General features: G+C 36.6%; 1 protein-coding gene across 1 annotated transcript in view; it reads right to left on the bottom strand.

The window, feature by feature from the left end:
• Window positions 1-1,397: 1,397 nt before the first annotated feature.
• The window catches only part of cwc27 (CWC27 spliceosome associated cyclophilin), a 56,572-nt gene continuing 36,619 nt past the window's right edge, over window positions 1,398-21,350 (bottom strand). Inside the window, exons 12-14 of the mRNA XM_051120281.1 lie at window positions 13,394-13,503; window positions 8,840-8,952; window positions 1,398-1,905 (exon numbers count right to left, since the gene is read on the bottom strand). Coding sequence (XP_050976238.1) covers window positions 1,743-1,905; window positions 8,840-8,952; window positions 13,394-13,503 — 386 coding nt within the window. The 3' untranslated portion in view covers window positions 1,398-1,742. The remainder of the gene's footprint in view (window positions 1,906-8,839; window positions 8,953-13,393; window positions 13,504-21,350) is intronic.

The following is a 21,350-nucleotide window of genomic DNA, read 5'->3' on the forward strand; positions in this document are numbered from 1 at the left end:
GAAATGTTTTACCAAGTAACAACTTAGATATTTGCGTTTGCTAAACTTAACAGATGGGTAAGTAACCCTTTACATGTTGTTTGAACATAAATGTGTGTTGGCAGTGTGTGTACACAACCACCCTATTATGATGAAAGTCCACCCAGTGGTATTTTTGTAATCTTTTTTAAGAAATATCCCCATTTTCAAATCAAGCCATTCTCACCAAGGTCGCTCCCACGACAGTTGACTGACGTGACCGTCTTACCTTAGACCTGCCCTGATTGAGCTGTGAACAGTCCGACTCCGACAGCCATTGTGTTGACTCCGGTGCAGGGGAAGACAACAATGTTTCCGACTGAGCGTTTGAGGTGTTCTGTTGTTGGATGTTATAACGACCATAGTAGTTATCATTTATTCCCAACATCTGAGCCGCTGAAGACGCAAAGGATTAACTTTACTTTCGTTTTAGAAGGAAACGTGCCCAGTCATCTACATAAATGCGTCTATGTCCTTGCAAATCATTCGTGATGCAGCTTCACCTTCAGCAGAAGTGAGTATAAAGGTTTTTATGCATCTTTGCAAATCGCCGTTCTTAATGATGTGCTAGTTAGCAAGTTTCGCAGCTAAATGCCGTAAAAAAAGTAAACAGACCGGCTCAACATCCCACACAAGAGACGGGCAGGGTGAGCAGAGCTCATTAGCATTTAAAGCAACACAATAGAATGGCTTGCTCTGAACAAAGTTGATTTTGACAAGGTAAAAACAAGGTTTTTTACACTACCACTGGGAAATTTTAACCTTACAGACTTATCATTAAGACCCTAAAGAATCATATCAGCTTGTGGAAAATGGGCATCCGATGACCCCTTTAATAAACTTAAAAAAAAATGTTTCAACTGTGTTCATTCTGTGTCTGAATATATTTGCTATTAATGTCGTTCCGGCTACTTTTTATTTTTCCGGCTATTCGACATACCCTAATTGTATTGACCTGGATTACACAGAGCATGCGCATGGCAGAGCTAGACAAGATGAGCATTTGAGGTTGAAAAGTATATATATATATATATATATATATATATATTAGAAAATGACTGTTCGTTTCGCTAGATAAGACCCTTCTTCCTCAGGTGGGATCATTTAGAGCCCTTTGAAGCTGCATTTAAACTGCATTTTGGACGTTCAAACTAATGGGCACCACTGATGTACACTATATGGAAATAAATCCTGAAATGTTATCCTCAAAAAACATTTCTTTATGACTGAAGAAATAAAGGCATAAATATTTTGGATGACGAGCTGAGTACATTATCTGTAAATTTTTGTGCTGGAAGTGAACTTCTACTTTACGATTAGTTGATCTGTGTAGTTTGACAGTGAATTTATTAGTTAGGTCACAAAGTGAACAACAATGCTTAAACATCAGAGAAAATTATTTTTATTACCATGATGAAAATGTACACTTTCATTTTGAGTGGATGATTAAACCTGTTCATGAAGAGGTGTGTTTTGCATAAAGAAAAAAAAAAAAAATCAATGAAGAATAGGATGATGGCATTGCCTTTCCTCTATGGGTTAAAAACAATCTTCATAAGCATCTTCAGTATTTGTAGACAGAAATGAATGTCTTTTCAATAAAGAGTCCGCAGATATCTCCCACATATACAACATCAGTTACTATGATTCTTTTCCTCCTTATGTTGTACCATTTCTAATGGTAGGCGTTATTCCAGACGGGCAGTTTGGGTGTAGCTGCAGTCTCACATCCTGGCCTTCTTCTCTTTCATGAGTTTTTTGCTCTCCTCTCGTCTCCGCTTGTTGACGGGATTGCGTGGATCATAGATCTCGAACGTGTCTTCGTCCTGCATGTTGGCATCTTTTACCTTTCTGGTTTGTTCATCAAAGTGCAGAACATGGGCCATCCTAAATCACAAGGGGAAACAGAGTTCAGTTCAAAAGAACAGCAAAGCGCAGCTCACGGACCACTAAATCATCAAAATCAGAGTTACAAGTGCTGGGAATTTCCCGGTGGAACAAATCAGATCAGAGCAGACTTCCGACACTGATGAGTCTGCAAACAGCCTGTTTCAAAGCACCTCAACTAATAATAAATAACTCAATGAAAAATTAAATATCTGTCACTGACTCCCACTGTGAGTGGGGCATAAAATAAAATAAAATGAAAGTGAAAGTTAATAATATAATCTCAATAATAAATAAAATAAATTAATAAACAGTATAAAACAAGGATACGCAACGTTGGTCCTGGAGTGCCGCTGTCCTGCAGAGTTTAATTCCAACTCTTAAAAACAACAACAACAAAATAACTCAATAAAAAACAAAAAAAAAACAAAAAAAATCTGTAATTTACTCCCATTGTGAGTGGTGCAAAAAATAAAATAATAAAATAAAATAAAATAAAATAAACAGGAATAGGCAATGTTGGTTCTGGAGTCCTGCTCCAGAGTTTAGCGCCAACCCTTAAATAAATAAATAAATAAATAAATAAATAAATAAATAAATAAATAAATAAATTAAATATTGTAATTTACTCCCACTGTGAGTGGTGCATAAAGTAATAAAATAAAATAAACATTATAAAACAGAGACAGGCAATGTTGGTTCTGGAGTCCTGCTGTCCTGCATAGTTTAGTGCCAACCCTTTTAAAATAAATAAATAAATAAATAAATAAATAAATAAATAAATAAATACACATAAACATAAACAAAAATAACTAAATAAAAATGAAAAATCTGTAATTTACTCCCACTGTGAATGGTGCATAATAAAATAAAATAAAATAAAATAAAATAAAATAAAATAAAATAAAATAAAATAGGGATAGGCAACATCGGTTCTGGAGTGCCGCTGTCCTGCAGGGTTTAGCTCCAACCCTTTAAATAAATAAATAAATATTACTTAACCTAAAATGAACACTCCCACTGTGAGTGGTCATAAAATAAAATAAACAGTGTCAAAATTTAATAATGTATTAGCAGTAGTAGTATTGTTGTTGTTATAATATATGGTATGAAGGTGGACACATGATGACTGAATTTTAATTTCTGGGTAAACTATCCCTTTAACAATAATACAGCATTGGTGGCACATCTTTGTCTGAATCAGATCCACACGTGATATTTCTAAAGCGTGAACTTGACAGGTGACTGTGTGATTGGGTTGAACAATGAGTGATTGACTGAATCGGCAGGGAAAAAAAAAAAAAAAAAAAAATTCATACACCCATGCAACTGCCTTTCATCAAACTAGTTAGACTAAATGTCTCATTACATAATATGCACAAGACCATCTATTCAGACTGGTACTTGCAATTATTGTATGCATGGGACTAGGGTAGCGTTAACTGAAGGACTGCGATGCCCCATGTACGTCTCAATAATACAGCACAGATGCTCATCTACATTGCATTTCTTCAGTAATGCTTTTTCTCTCTCCTCCCGGCAGGGCTGGAGGTGATTGGCAGGCAGAATAACATTCCACAGAGCATTCCTGAGTGCCAGCATCAGAAAGAAGAGCTCACAGCTGGCTAAAGTCGCTTCCTAAGGACTCCTGAAGACCGCAGTCCAATCCAAGACACAGTTTACACTACGCCAACAGGACACAGAACTACAGTTCTGTCATATCCGAGTAGCTCTACTAACAGATTCTACGATTTCAGAAGTCCACGCTAAGATATTTAAAGAGAAATTACTGTAATATTGTTCCAAACCCATCCGTTTTTTTCTCCAATGTTGTTTTGGTCCCCATGAACTTTCACCATATGGACAAAAACAGTTGAATCACTCTTCAGAATATCTTCTTTCACATGCATAAAGATTTGGAACAACGTGAGCAAATGACGACGATTTTCATTCTGTTTGAGGTCATATTTAGGGCATTGTTTTTGGAGTAAGACCTAGATGAGGTGCATATCCACACATCTCACCCCTGCTCTGTTGACCTACATTTCATACTGAGATGATGGCTTGTCTGAATCAAGACATGGAGAGAACCTCAAAGAAACGTCAGGAAGGGTGAAACAGGTCATTGTTATACATCATGGACACGGCTGGATGGCTCTCTGGGGTCTCATCTGAACCAAAGAAAGATGCTAAAGGAACTGACATTCCACACCTGTTTGAGCTATTCTAGTGAAGGTCAGAATTTCTGGAACGACTCTATCCTTCACAAATCCAAATCTGCGGTGCAGGTATCGTACTAAAACGCGCTCGCCCCCAAAGCCCAGGGCTGGTTTGAAAGAACAAGACGTGACGGGACGTTTCGATAATTCAACGACTCCCAGCTGTCATTCAATACGGTGCAAGTTTTGGTGGTTTCGCAGAAGCGTGTCAGGAAGTAACTGTAGGAGCTGAAGGAAGATTTTTAAATTGAGCCAGTTGTCCGAGTCAAGACGAATGCACGAAAGAACCGAAAATGGAAGCGGCCTGCTCTTTAAAATTATGAGCCCTCTCATTGGTAAGTAATCCGCCATGCTGCTATTTTTGAGCCATCGCAGAACCCCTGGATTCAGCCAAAGAGACGCATAAAGAGTCTGCGAGTGCATGCGAGCCCATTTTTAAGCGTTCGGCTGAACGTGTGTGTGTGTGCGTGCATGCTCGCGTCCATTTGAAGTCCGTAGGAGATGTGACAGCTCATCTAGAATGTCATGGCTATACTCTGGCAGACCCGCAGGACTCCCGTCGCGTAAGGCAGCCGGCTCTGATAATTTGTCTAGCAGTCTCGGTGATGACAGCCCGTCGGACTCCTCGCCTAGAGTTATGGCTCGCGCAAAAATCCCACCGTTTGATTGGGGCTCTTATCAGGGAGGGGCTCCCGCCATGATGCCGAGGCCCTCGGAAGCCTCTTCCTGAATTTATTTTTCTTTCGCTTTTGTGAAAGAGGGGGAAGCGGGAGCGGAGGCCTGGGCTCCTGGGCGAAAAGGGGTTTTTGTAGACGCAGACACAGATGGAATAGTTTACAATCTGGCCCAGACTTGACTTCCAGTGTCTGACCTGTTGTAACCCATGTTCCGTTTGTGGGGTGCAACAGGCGTTCAGAAAGTGGTACAGACTTCCCACTGCTGTTTTTCTAGCACTGGGGGCCTCCCGTACCTCCTCCTTTCCATAGTCAGTCCTAAAACGCCCCAGCGTCGTGGGGGTCCTTAGACAGTAATGACAGTCCATCCCGAAGACGGAGTAACTGATAGGAAACACCGGCTCAGGCGGCGCCCCTCCTTTTGCGCTCACATGTGGTATTTGTTGGAGCATTCGAGTGCATATATTTAGATAAAGACTCAAGGTCTTTGATGAAAAGCGAATATGAGAGAAAAACACGCCGTGTCCATTCATTTCGCTGCGGTGGCTTGTGGCGTGAAGAGGGAGGACGACGGTCTGACAGTTCTCCGCTTTATCCTCAGCACGTCACTGCTGCGGCTGCAGCACAGACTCGCACACCATTAAGACTGATAATTAATCAAGCGTGAAGACATTACTCTCCGCAGAGGCATGCGGCCGGCCGCATTCTTTGCGTTTGATTGTGATTTACGGTTTTCAGCGAAATGACCGCAGAGGACGTCTAGCAAACGGTTAAGCGAAGACGCGCCGCATCCAACCCGCAGAGTCGCTTCAAACGCTTCCAATGGAAAACTACCCTGGGTTTTCAATGAACTGTATCTATGGATAGGGTATACGTTAGTGCGGGACCCAGCACTAAAAGCAAACCGCTGAGGCTATACGTTTTAACCGAGAGTGAAAAAAAAAAACAACAAAAAAAAAAAAACAGAATGATTTACCAGTCTGCTTCCCGTAATCCTCGGAAAAACTAGAAGTGCCTTGTGACGCATTGGTCATGGCAGGGCTTTAGAAATAAAGCATATCTATGAATCACCGTAATGTCCAATCACGTTGAGCGTTCATTAAATAGAAAAACACATCTTTCAAACTGAAAAGCCATAAATGTGGATGAGCAAAATCAGTTTTTAAGTACCTACCGCCATCTCAGAGGCCGTACTTACAAACGCATGCATCTTCATCACATATGCTAGGAAGATTATGGAGAAAACAGAATCTAACCGAAACACTTCTAATTGATATTCTATTTGTGTACTTAAGCGCACAATCAGGGCCATAACTTTGTGCCTCGCATACAGCATTAAGATTGATGCTCCCTGGAGCCAGATTCATTTTGCAGCATCATAAATGTTATCCTGGCCAAAGAACTCAGCTGTCAATAACACCCTCGGCCTGACATGGAAATGTTCCCATCAGATCAGGAATGAAAAAAAAAATCTAGAGGAATGCCAAAAAGAAAATCTAAGCTGTGTTTAGTCTTCATATTTAACAGAGTGCAAAAATAAAACCGAACAGACTTAATATTTGCACAGTGAGTGGTGTGTGTGATTTAGCAATCTTGCGCCGCAGTGACATGGTAATTATTTCATTTCTGTCTTTGTAATCTCGTAGTACGCTGTTAGACTGGAATGTCTCCGGTGACATACAGACAGATGAGGCAGTTGTTACACCTCACGACATGCAACCCTGTCCAAAACAACGTGATATTGTGAAAACAATTAGTAGGGAAGAGTGGGGTAAGATGTGCCAACTAAAATTTCAAGCAAGTGTCGATAACTAGGCTATAAAAATATGACTTCTCAGTTAAGTCTGGTACAACTTGCTCTATTTTAGGGTTAAGCGTAAAGGGATGAGCTGAAGCACTGGAAAAAATGTAAATGATTTACAATCCAAATAAAAATATGATATGTAGATGACCCTGGCCACAAAATCAGTCTCAAGTAGCAGGGGTATACAGTAGTCAACATTTGAAGTGGATCAAACCATTTAATCAAAGTCCTAAAACGAAAAACAATACCCGTTCTTGTCTTAGGACAGCTTTGATTAACTTTTTTGATCCACTTCAAATACTGACTACTATATTTGTAGCAATAGGCAAAAATACATTGTATGGATCAAATTTATCGATTTTACTTTTATGCCAAAAATCATTAGGATATTAAGTAAAGATTATGTTCCATGAAGATATTTTGTACATTTCCTGCCATAAATATATCAAAACTTAATTTTTGATGAGTAATATGCATTGACAAAAACTTTAAAGGCAATTTCTCAGTATTTAGATTTTTTTGCACCCTCAGATTCCAGATATTCAAATAGTTGAATCTCAGCCAAATATTGTCCTATCCTAACAAACACTTATCAATGAAAAGCTTATTTATTCAGCTTTCAGATTATGTAAATTCAGATGAAAATGGACCCTTATGGCTAGTTCTGTGGTCCAGGGTCACATATAAGAAAAAAGCAATTATGAACAATCCCATTGCTAAGTAGTATTTATCAGCACATTATTTGCGTTCTCAAAGACAATCCAGAAAAGTCGCAATATTTTATTAACAGGGCTGTCAAACGAATAATCGTGATTAATCGCATACAAAATAAAAGTCTGAGTTTGCCTAATATATGTGTGTGTACTGTGTGTAAAAAATACAAACACATTCATGTATATATTTAAGAAATATTTACAAGTATATGGATTTTTTATATTTTTTATATAATTTATATTATATATATAAATAAAAACATATTTCTCTTAAATACATTAATTTGTGTGTATTTATATATACATACACACAGTACACACACATATATTAGGCCAACTCAAACTTTTATTTTGTATGCGATTAATCGTAATTAATCATTTGACAGCTCTATTTATTATATATTACATATTCGCAATATTTTAAGGCAGTTTTAAAAAAAAACAAAAAAAAAAACAGCTTTTCGCTGTCACTGGCACAGGTACCATTTTGGAAAAATATAGCCTAAAAATACAACCAAATTACATGATTTAGACACTGAACATTGACATGTCATATATTCTGAGCCCTGGAAAAGTTTGAAATGACAAAATTAATTTTAGCTCTCATGTCATAGGCAGCTGGAAGTGATGGGACCTTTTTAAATATATAGTTGCATTTTAAAAAATTGTACAATGTTTTCTGGATTAAAGGGTGCGACACATCCCACTCTTGGATTTAATAGGACAGCAGAAGTCAAACTAGGACATATCTGACGGAACAGACAGAGGTCTTTCATTTTCAAAGTTGGCGATCTGAGGAGACCGGTAGCAACGCAGGCGGTTAGTGCTGGTTTGTGGTTGGTCAAGCTGGATCCTGTTAACCATCACGACTTGGCAGACCAAAAACTAAAGTTGACCAGCTTGCTGGTTATGCCGATTAAAAAGCCTGGTACGGACACCAGCACACCCATACCAAAACACATGCTGGTGTTATGGAAAATTCCAACAACGGTTTATCACCGGGCACTGGTTCTGCTGGCACCCGTAACGAGCGTCCGTCAAAAAGACAGCACGCGTCTGACTGCAGGCTGACGTGCCCTGTCTGGCGTACGGTGGGTGTGACACGTTCCATCTGGGCACTCTGTCTGCTGAAGCAGTTATTTACTCAGTTAAGTCAGCTGAGAAAACTACTTCTCCACAAGTGGCTATTGCAGCGCAGCAAAAACAAACACTGCATACTGTTCTAATGGTGTCAGCGCGCTGCAGAGCCAAACGCATTACTTGGCTGGAGAGTGAGGTGGTTCAGGCACACTTAAGGCAAGCAGCTGTGCCTGATGTGGAGAGAGGTATGAACGTTTCGCTATGTTAGTCCAAATAAATAGCTCTGCTACCTTAATGTGAAACAGTAGCTGTGCATTGGGACAACCAATGAGGCGCGAGTTATTGAGAATGCATTTGATCACAGACAACTGCAAGTCCATTAGTGCATTAAACCTCGGTAGGAATGGGGAACGCAGCCTAGAGAAGCGAGTAAAAGCAACTCACCAGCCCCTATCGTCATCCTCGCCAAGTTCCTCGACGTCTTCCTCTGGAACACTAGGAGTCTCCGAAATCGCAGATGAGAGTTTGGATTTGAAGCGTTCCAAAAGGGCCATTGTCTTTAAAGGCAAGAAAAGTGTGTTATTTTGACTTTTGGGTGTTGTCTGTGCATATTCAAAGAGACTGGAAATCCTGTCATTATCCTCATTTCGTTCCAAACCTGTATGACTTCTATTCTTCTGTACTACAGGAAGGTCAAGTGACAGAAATGTTGCAAATAAATCATTTTTATGATGATGTACGTTTGAGTACTGTGCAGGATTTATACTTTTATAGTTTATATTAGACCTACGCACCAACGTATGATTAATGTGTGAGGCACTATATTTTGCACTGGGTTCTGTGGAAGATATTTAAAAAATAAAAAATCAGCTCTCCAAGCAATGAAAGTCAATAGCGTCCTGTGTTGTTTGGGACTGACATTCACTGTATAGACAAAAACAGCTGGAACAGTCTGTCAATTGAAAATTTTGGCATGCTCTCCAGCATGTTCAAGTAGTGACATTCAATTTATTCTTGAGTCGAATCATTGCTATGAATAATTCAATTGACCTTACTACAGATAGTTGACTAACAGCCTGCGGTCAGACTGTGGTAGACCGCATGAACAAATAACTTGCAAATTCTGAATGATAGTTCCCAAGCAAAACTCTCAACATTTGCACAAAGGAAAAGAAATGGCAGAATACAGTATGGTGGATGCTTTTAGAAAAGGGATTGGTTTGAATCTTGTCCTTTTGTCCTTATGACAGAATTTTGTATTTAATAGTGAAAACAAGTCAAGGAAATGTAAAATAAACTACATGCAGCCAAAGTTAACTTAATTTAAAGAAACACAAACAAAAACACATTTACATCTGTTTGTGTCTGCAGAAAGGATGTCACTTTTTTTTTTTTTTTTTTTTTTTTTTTTTTTAAGTATTATCATCCAAGATGTTCATGTCTTTATTTCTTCAGGTAAAAAGAAATTAAGGTTTCTGAGGAACACGTTCCAGGATTCTTCTCAATGAAGCTTCAAAGGGCTCTTCTCCAGCTGAGGAATAAGTGTATTGTCTAGCAAAACAAATGGTCATTTTCCAAAAAAAAAAAAAAATAATAATTATACTTTTTATCCACAAATGCTCATCTTTCAATATCTCTGCTATGCGTATCTGCGACTTCATGCATTACGTAATCATGTTGAAAAGGTCATGCGCGGTTAGTTCTTTGTCTGTGTACGTTGATTAAAAAGGGTAGGGTGGGGGAAAAACTCCATCACATTTTCTCCTCCAACTTCAAAATCGTCCAACATCATTGTTTTTGTAAACACTGGATCGGTACCTCCGCCTGTGTCACGCATGACCTTTCCAATGTGATTAGGTAATGTATGAGGTCAAGCTAGTGTAAGACGACCATTTGAAAAACCTTAATTTCTTTTCGACTGAAGAAAGAAAGACATGAACATCTTGGATGACATGGGGGTGAGTAAATTATTAGGAAATTCTTATTCTTGAAGTGAACTAATCCTTTAATGGCAATAATTATGACAAATCGACTGTCTGAATTCTTGACACTTATAATAATTTCAGTATTTTCCAGTCTATATTTAGTGTTTTAACATAACCTAATGCAAATTGTGCTTTGTGTTTTATTAAACAACACTTGAAGTCAGCAGCACCACATGCATGCATCGTTGTACTCTCCTGAACGAGTGGCAGAGACACGGAAGAGAAGAAATGATCAAATAAAGTCATTATTTTTGCTTTCTTTGTGTACAAAAAATATTCTTGTTGCTTCATAACATTAGGGTTGAACCACTGATGTCACATGGACTACTTTTATGATGTCCTTACCAGTGTCGGGGGTAAACCATTTTGAGTAACGCACGTTACGTAATCAGATTACTTTTTCAAGTAACTAGTAAAGTAACGCATTACTTTTTAATTTACAAGAAAATAAAAGAGTTACTTTTTCAAATAAGTAATGCCAGTTACTTTGTTTTTGCTTTTAATTGACTGACAAGTCTCCTGTCCCCAACACAGGCATTTTGTGCACTGTGTAAACATGTTACTGTAGTTCTAGACTAAATGTGACCCTGGATCACAAACCAGTCATAAGGGTCTTACATCAAGATTTATACATCACCAAAGCTGAATAAATAAGCTTTCCATTGATGTATGGTTTGTTATGATAGGACAATATTTGGTCGAAATACAACTATTTGAAAATCTGGAATCTGAGGGTGCAAAAAAAAAAAAAATCAAAATATTGAGAAAATCACCTTTAAAGTTGTCCAAATAAAGTTTTTAACAATGTATATTACTAATCAAAAATTAAGTTTTCATTTATTTACAGTAGGAATTTTACAAAATATCTTTATGGAACGTGATCTTTACTTAATTTCCTAATGATTTTTGCCATAAAAGAACAATTAATAATTTTGACCCATACAATGTATTTTTGGCTATTGCTACAAATATACCCCAGCAACTGGTTTTGTGGTCCAGGTCACAAATGTGAACGTGCATTAATTCATCTCACAAGCAAAAAAAAAAATGGATTCAGTATTCATCAAAATGAATAAAAACCATGAAATTCAAAATCAGAATATGACGCAAACATGCAATAATTAAATATGTTAAAGGAGAAGTCCACTTCCAAAACAACAATTGACAAATAATGTACTCACCCCCTTGTCATCCAAGATGTTCATGTCTTTCTGTCTTCAGTCGTAAAGAAATTATGGTTTTTAAGGAAAGCATTTCACGATTTTTTTTCATATAATGGACTTCAATTGTGCCCCCGATTTTGAACTTCCGAAATGTAGTTTGAAAGTGGCTTCAAAAGGCTCTAAACGATCCCAGCCGAGGAAGAAGGGTCTTATTTACCGAAACGGTCAGTCATTTTTGTTCTAAAAATAAAAATTTGTTTATTTTTTTAAGCACAAAAGCTTGCGTAGCACAGGCTCTCGGATGCGCGTCCACGGGTCGTTCTTGAATGATTCATTCATTTTGAATGAATCTTTAAAGTGACTCACGACTGAACGAATCACTCCCTGTGATGACTCGTTCTTCGCGAGTCACTTTAAAGATTTGTTCAAAATGAACGAATCGTTCAAGAATGACCCATGGATGCACATCCTATTAGGTTCTGTACTGGAATTAGTTCACCAGTTTCGAGTCTTCGGGTTTTGAGTCGTTCATTCATCTTAAGGGGCTGTCACGTGACACTGATTTTGCTAAAATTAACAAAATGATGTGAAAAAAGATTAGTTCATTTTTCTGAAGGAGATTCAAAGGTCTAAATTGGTAAAATGATCCGAACTTCCCATCACTACTACGAATGATGTCTAAGTTCATCGTCTGTGTACTCCGGCTAAGAAAGGTAGAGTGTGGCAAAAAACTCCATCTTATTTTCTCCTACAACTTCAGAATAGTCCGACACGTTGTACCTTTTTGTTTGTAAACAGCGTTTGACTTACTTGCACTTTCTTAGTCTTTGCACGTTCGCTTTGTAAACACTGGGTCTGTAGTTCCGCCTACATTCGGTGTGACTTTTCGACATGATTCAATAGTATGTCGTGAACGCGCATGCCAGAACCTGTGCTACACGAGCTTTTGTGCTTGAAAAGTATACACATTTTTATTTTCTGAAAAAAATCGTTTCACTAGATAAGACCCTTCTTCCTCGGCTGGGATCGTTTAGAGTCCTTTGAAGCTGCATTTAAACCACATTTCGGAAGTTCAAAATCAGGGGCACCATTGAAGTCCATTATATGAAGAAAAAAAACCTGAAATGCTTTCCTCAAAAACCATAATTTCTTTACGACTAAAGACAGAAAGACATGAACATCTTGGATGACAAGGGGGTGAGTAAATTATTTGTAAATTGTTGTTTTGGAAATGGATGTCTCCTTTAAATAACACAAATCTTTAATCCCATTTCATTAACCAATGTCTTTGCTGCTGACCTTTGATGATCTAGTTCAACCATATTAATAAGCAAAAATGACTTAAGATATAACATTTGAGCTTCATTGTTTTTTTTATTGCTGAAAAGTGTTGAACTTTCTTCTCCTGCTTTTCCTTCAGGCTGAGGCTTATTCATTTCACTTTTTGGTCTGAAAAGGCTTTTACATTTGCTAAAAATATATACTTTCCCCAAAACTGGTCCTTACTAGCTTTCTGGGTCTTGAATGTGTCAGTTGCATTGCTGTCAGAAGACTCTCAGATTTCATCAAAAATATCTTAATTTGTGTTCTGAAGATGAACCAAGTTCTTGGGTTTGGAACGACATGAGGGTGAGTAATTAATCACAGAATTTTCATTTTTGGGTGAACTAGCCTATTAATGTTGGGGTGAAACATTATCAATAAATGAAAAAATTTCTCATTCTTGGGTAAACTGTTTAAGAAGAAACTTGCCATTTATGTTGAGCTGGAATGACCCAGAATTTCCCAAATCTTATCTTTACCACTATAAGAGCACTAGACAATGCTAGTGTCTTGAAGCTATGACTTACCTGAGCCTCTCGGCCAGAGCCTTTTTTCAGTTTCTGCTTCCTCATGTCTTCATACTTCTTCTTGCTCTCCAGGTACTCTGTCACCGCTTCATTGGCCGGCTTACTGTCACCTTTGAGAGAAAAGAAGAGCGGTCAAAATCTAGATAAGAGAAATTAACTTCCCTTCAGGGATCAATCTGTCTATTATTTTATATTTTTTATATATAGTAGCGTGACTAACTTGAAAGGATTTACATGAAAAGAAAAACAGCTGAATTCCAGAGCAGAAGTTATTACTATCATATGGACATAACTATGAAATACATAAAGTTTATACTGCTATAAAGTTAGATGAAGATGACAGCTCCTGTGGGCTGCTTCCTTCCAAGAATAATCATATTGCTAATGCCAAAATTTAGGTCCTAAGACCCTCATCAGTGCAAAGGCCAAAATTTATGACTTTTACAGTCCAAATGACTTTCTGTGCTATAAAGAGATGGATTTTATTCAAATTATAAGGAAACATATGTGATATACAGACATATATACTGAAAGAATTAAACAAACGAAATGGGCAACATGTCAAAATGTGTTTATGTAACACTGAGGCTCTCCCATTCTTTAAAATAACAATGAACAATACAAAATGAACAGAAGAGAATGAGAAAGCATCTAATGAAAAAAAAAACAGTTCTGTCATGCCCTCTATGATATTATGACACCTTTATTTGATGGCACTTTGCAGCATAAGTGTGCACAGCATGCTTATTCAAAAAACAAAAGGGATTTTTCATATCAAAGTAAAATGTAAAACAAAAAGATGACAGCAAACGTCACAAGATGACGTGTTTACAGCAATTTAACCATTTAAAACAGGGTTTTGAACACAATGTTTAATAAATAGTTATATTTTTGAAAATAAATTGAATATATATTTTACTAAATAATATAGTTCTTCGGCCAATTAGTTTACAGTTTAATGCAACATTACAACTTGATGCATTAATATGAAATGCATGCCATTTAGCAGCTTTTTTACAATGGCTTTAAACACAATTTATTCAGAATTTACATATAAAAAAATTAATAATGAGGAGAGAGGGGTAAGATGTGTCAGTGTGAATATTTAAAGCCATAGCAGAATTGCTGTGCGTCTCCGAGCAACACAGCGGTGTTTAGTTTCTGAACGAATCCACATTTTGAATGAATCGTATGAATCAATGATTCAAAGGCCCATTCATAAAGAGAACCATTTACTTCTTTCCTGAATGAATCAGCCGTTTGAATGAATCAAAGGCATTTATCGCCATCTGCTGGCATATCAGTATCATTTCATTAATTTTTTTTTTTAAATAAAATACAAATGAAAACATTAACGAGATAGTTCACCCCCCAAAAAATTATTCTGTCATCATTTACTCACCCTCATCTTGTTTCAAAACTTTCTTTTGTGAAACATAAAAGAATTTTGAAGACTGTTGGTAACAAAGCTGTTTTGGTTACCAATTACTTTCATTGTATGAACAAAAAGTACTGAGATGTTTATCAATTTATCTTTTATGTTTCATAGTTACGCCGTTATAGCCTAAATGCTTGTGTATTTAATTGAATGTTGAATCAAATAAAATATTTCTTTCTAAAGCTACAGTTTGTAATCTCTACTTGATACTTTCTCATTTAACACAAAAATAGCTTTAAATAATCGTTTGTGGGTATTTTCACAGTCAAGTTTATTTCACGATTAATTAGATTAATTAATCGAAACATCGTAATTAATGAGGTGAATATTTGAATGGTTTACTACATATTTCTGTCTGGTTTAAAAAAAATGTGCACAAAAAAAAAAAAGACTCTGGAATGAGACTGGAATGTTTAACCTCTTACAATGTTTAAGCAAATGACAACAAACCTTGGACAACAGCTCATCATGTGACGTACAGACAAAGCTGAAACACCGTATCAGCCAATGAAATAAGTTTCCTTCTACAAATGTTTGCATTGAAAAACCCTGAACCCTGCAAGAGGATAAAGACTATCTAAAATTCTCTCCTAATCATACGCACCAATTTGAAAGGTGCCTAAAAATAAAGTATATTCTACAAATATAGTGCTAGAATTGCAGGAACTGGAAAAGTCAATAACATCAAGGCTGGACTGTTGACACTGGTGTCTACAGGCATTAATGTGCCACTGCAAATTCCCCAACTCAGACGACGGGCGCTGATGTCACAGATCGCCCATGGGTACAGAGCTTCCACTACACCTGCCCTCATGGCAACTATGACTGAATGCTTCTCCTCAACAAGCTCAAGGGGAACAAACTACATCAGACAGAGCCTCCAACATTCGGGTGATTTATTTCACGTTAGCGCTGTCATGTAACGAAAAATCTTTTTCCCCTCACAAATGGAACACTTGTTTATTCTTCGTATTTATGGTGCACTGAAAACCGCATTGGAGAGAGGCTGGAAATTTGTTTTTCAGCAACCGAGAGAGCGTGCCATGCGTTCGTCTGAGAGCCACTGACTGTGTTTGAAAATGTTTAGTCTGTGGCATGAGCTAATAGAAAACTAGAAAGACAGAAAGAAAGTAATGAGCCAAAGACTATTAAAACACATTGACTGTGTAGAAAACTGAACACTCTACCTCGTCTCAAATCTATAAAACAAGAGCTGCCAATATGAGCTGAAAGCATGTTTATCATGGCCGTAGTCCAGACAGTGAAAGATGCAGCTTTGATAGGACTGAAATAAACATGTATTAAAACAAAGTACAAGAACTTTTACATTCTTCAAGTAGTTTGTATATGCTGTGTATACATGGCAATAAATCAAGAATAAATATGCTGCAACAGTTTTAATGTTTCTTTAAAGGACTATTATACTATATTACATTACATTACATTATATTATATATAAAAGAGCTCTTTCGGGTCCTGGAATCTGATTGGCTGAGAGCATTTTCCAGGCGTGTAATATTCTAATAATATCGGAACTCCAAACGTTTCACCAGCTTGATGTATTTCCCACAATGAGTGTGATGGCCAACGCCCAAATCCACTATAATTTTAAAAATAATCCTGTTTTTGTCACGGAATGTAGTTTTAAGAGTTTTTAGGTGAGAATGTAGCTGTTAAGACATAAAATATGCTGGCTGTTAACAAAGATAACGTCTATTTGAAAATTTGCTTCAATGTTTTTGGAGATGTGAGCTCCAGGGTGTCAGCAGCCATTCAGCGCTCATGAACCCACCGAGTGCAGCCTCACCTTGGCCAGATCTTTTAAAATTTTCTGCTGGCTCTGATAGTGGTTAAAAATGAGGTATAAAACATCTGGAGTAACTCTAATGGGCAGCCTTTGCTCTTATTAATCTACTAGTTGTTCCAGCGCAAAAAGCTTTGGCTGAGGGCAAAGTCTTGTAACATTATATTTTATGTATGTCAAAGCATTGCCTTTGTGCTAACAGTAAAGACTTCTATATTGAAAGAGACTGAAACAGGGTTGTAAACAAGGAAGTTATTTTAATGAATGCTGTATCAGACGCAGGTAATCACACACTCAGTCTCTCTCATAATACTTTACATAATACAGTTAGCTTTTAATACAATACAAATAAGCTTTTAATGAAGCAACTCAACGTTCATATGTTACTAGATCTAAAGTAATGCTTTTGAATTAGTAATGGATGGTTGTGCTCAGCTGTTAAACTGTCAAACTGAGATTTGAATCTGTGTAGTTTGCACAAAAGACGGTTTTTAAAGACATGCCGTTGTTGTTTCTTATGCATTTACACACTCATGCTGTACAAACTGTTGTATAAATCCAATATCACACTTGTAGCCGTGCAACATAGCTGTATATCAGCATGCTGTGATTACCTACCGCACTCTGCAGCCTTGTGCCTATGGCCGAATCACAGCCGTGCCAATATACAGCCATACTGCACTCGTAGCTCATATATTATATACGCCACCGCTCAAAAGTTTGAGGTCAATAAGATTGATATTTTCTGATAGAAATTAAAACTTTATTCAGCAAGAATGCATTAAACATTACACTGCATTAAACTGTTTTCAGCATGGATTTTCTGAAGGATTATGTGACACTGAAGGCTGATAAGTAATGAAGTAATGAAGCTGAAAATTCACCTTTGCGTCACAAAATAAACTTACATTTTAAATAGAACAGACATCAGTTAAAACATTTAACAAAATTACGTTTTACTGAATTTTGGACCAAACAAATATAGCCTTTGTGAGTCTAAGAGGCTTCCAAAACATTCCAAAAATGTTACTGCACTTAAAGATTTGAATGTTAGTGCATCGTCTTTGTAACATTTTTTTTTTTTTCAAAATCTAATAAAAATGACCCATCTAAGCCCTCTTAGTTATTTATTAGATTTTCAGACTTCAGTTACTCAGTGATTTAAAGTGATTCAGTGAATGTAACTTAATGAATGTGACTCAGCGAATATTCAGCTTGATTCAGAAATAACATTTCAAAAGTTCAAGTAGTTGCAAATAGGACTGATACTGTAATAGGGCTGAATAGGGCCAAATATTGCATACTATAAAACAAAGTTGATAAGTATGCTCACATTTTTGTTTTTTAACAGTCTTGATCTCATGGGATGTAACATGGAGTCATTTTAAACTCATATGACAATGCTTTTTACCCAGACCATGATGTGACCAGAAATGAAAATGGAGCTCAGTCATTTTTTTCTGAATCTGTTCAAATCAATAATAAAAAAAAACGGATTGGAGCACTATATTATTGTTTTATGTAAAGGTGCATGCTTTGTCAATGGTAGCGCTCGCTAACTTGCTCTGTACCAATCACAACAAACTTGGCCAGCTGACCAAGGGAGAGGTTTACAGACAAAACTGCTTTGAACGAATTGTTTCAAAATCATTGACAAATGACTAATATTAAATGTATATTCCAAGAAAATTACCTTAAATGCATTTAAACCTGTTGTAGGGGACTCCAACACAATATTAGGACACTTTGAAATACATATGACCTGCTCTTTAAAATGATAAAATTGTTAATTAGCTCAAGCCTAATACATCCTCTTCTGAATTATTGCAAAGCTGTTGAATAACTGTAGCTTTAATCACCAGAATACTTGAATAATTATTCTAATAATTGTTAGATTAGATGATTACCAAAATTATTGTTGTGAGTTGTGACTGATGTTTCGTTTGACTTTAGACCCTCCTTATCAGGACGTGGGAACCTGATAAAACCCCTAGACACATGTTGAACTGGATCCTATTAATATGCCTGCCAGACAAACATCTCGTCCTTTAGCTGAAAGCATTTCTGGGCCGGACTTGCCTGAGGCATAATGTTCAGGTAGAGTGGAACTTAATTGAGCAACTAAAGTTTGAGTGAAACAGGTTATTTGAAGAGAATGGCTGTCATTAGCTACTCAAACCATGCAATTACTCATTTACACAGGTATTCAATGCATGAATGCCACAAATTCAGAGCTGTGATTGAAATCACCTTTCTGAAAAGTCAGCACTGGTAACAACCCTTTTCTAAGTGATTTATGTGAGCAAAAAGTGATGCCTTCCACTCGGCTTGCTCAACGCTCGCGCTTAGGCCCAGCTGCAGACCGCGACTTGCAGGCCTGCTGAATGATGGCACCCTTAGGGCCTACAACAGCAGCACACTCCATCGACTCCAGCTGGTGTTGCTAAGTACTGTCTTTGAGTTTGACGGCTATTCTAACAACATTCCATCCCTCTCCTGTCACTCGGGCCAAAAAGAGCTACAAATCAAGCAACCGGCAACAGGGGGTTGATGGGGACGACAAACACCTCGTCATTTGGGAGGCGGATTGTTTCCCTTTGGCTGGTCAAGAACGAGGGGATGAACTCAAAGCTTTTTGAAGCCACAGTAACTGCATTTTATCAGTCAGCACCGACATCTTCAGCACAGGAAGACCCGAGCTTCTGCTGGGTGTTACACTCTATAATTCAATGCTAAAGATCAGAGATTAATCAGACAGAACACAGTTCATCTGGTGTTCTAGACACCACCATTACTTATATATAGGATTGCGATCATCCTAAAAATGTAGGCTACCAAAAATAATTAGACATAAAGGTAGTAGTTCTCAACCTTCACATATCTGAAGTCATACTCTGGCAAAGTCAATCTTTACTATCTTTCTGTTTTCCCCCTAACTTTTTAAACTTTTTAAAATTAAAACGAGTTGATTTGAATGAGTAGAAATTGTAAGAGGTGCCTCAATACATTCTTTATTTTCTTAAAAAAAGATGATGTGACACAACAGAAGATCCAATTTTTGGAGCAATTGAAATGAGAAGTGTAAGAAAAGTTTATAATTTTATAAAAACACATTCATTCTTCTGTTGAAACTTGTGTATTATTAGAGCTGTAAAGTGGTTTAAATAGTTTTTACATTTGTTTTAGGGTTTTAGCTGTTGCATAATGGTAATGTATCCAAGTGGAAGTAACGTTGCAAGCGAATTTTTCACACTCAAAAATGCTTTTGGTTTGGCCCAATTTATTTCCATTGTAAGTGCCTCACTGTAACCAATATTTTAGCTTTTTTATATTTTGTTTTTTCCACAGAAAAAGAGATATAACTGGAAATTATTTTTGTCATAATCAACACCAAACAATAAATTCTGTTGATTTACTGGGTCAATCTATGGAAATGTCAGTTGTTCTGTTTCTAGCCTTTACAGAAATGTTAATATTAAGTGATTTATTTTGAGGTCAAAAACTGTTTTTTCTACCATTTAAAATACAATAATGTATTCATAACTATCAAATATATGATGCAAATGGCATAAAAAAAACAAAATGCTGAATAAATATTATAAAATATAGAATGAAATTAGTGGTCCCTTGGAATTGTGTCACTGATGTTACCATTTAACAAAAATTGTTTATTTTGAAATAAAAAAAAAAAAAAAAAAAAAAAAAAAAATCACACTGATGACATCACTTGACTTCCCTCTTCCTATTTCCTGAAGATCTATGAAAAAAGGCCCATGTTAAGTCCACTGTCTCTTTTCAGTTATCAGAAATTTGCTCATTTATATCATGATTTCATATGAAGTTTTTAGTATGACCTGTTTTATTGTTAGGGAATTGTACTAAAAATAAAAAAAAATTAAAAAAAAAAACTAGAATACAAATGGATTCAACTACTTAATTTAGTGAGTAGACCATGACCGACAACATGTGGTTTGATACCTTGCAGCAACCATTTTGTAAAATGCATTTTTCAGGAAAACTGTCACTGGTGTTACTGTCACTGGTGTCACCTTCACTATGGGTAAATAAACGCACAAAAAGAAAAGAAAAATCATGAAGCTGTTATTTATGTGCATTCGTAAGTTAAAAGGTAATTTAATAATGTGGTCTAAGTTTAAATGCTAGAAAAAGAAATTATTTTAAATTACATCTTGCCATACCAAAAGTGGACATTTCTGTAGAATGAACCTATTAGTATTTTTTCTTCTTCTTTTTTAAAATAAGTCTCTTATGCTTACCAGGGCTGGATTTATTTGGTTAAAAATACATAAAAATACAAAAAATTTAATATATTGAAAAAGTATAAAAATGTAAAAAGAACTGTTTTTAATACATTTCCAAATTATTGAATTTTCAACATCATTACTCGAGTCTTCTGTGCCACATGATCTTTCAGATTGATTTAATATGCTGATTTGCTGCTCAAGTAGTGTTCATTTTTCAGCCATTTTTAATTTAGTTTTAGTTTTTAGGGTTTTTTTTTAATTAGTCTTAGTCCTGTGTCAAATGTTCTTTTTATTTATTGTCATATTTAGTTAACCTTAGCCTGTTTTTGTTTAGTCAAGCTTTATTCAACTAAACGTCTGAGCATTTTAGTCTAGATTTAGTCACATTTTCATCTGTTTTCAGATCATCATCAGCACTTCCATAATGAAGAGCATGCCAAATGTTGCCAG

Source organism: Labeo rohita, chromosome 10, assembly GCF_022985175.1.
Source record: "Labeo rohita strain BAU-BD-2019 chromosome 10, IGBB_LRoh.1.0, whole genome shotgun sequence".
Classification (NCBI taxonomy): Eukaryota; Metazoa; Chordata; class Actinopteri; order Cypriniformes; family Cyprinidae; genus Labeo; species Labeo rohita.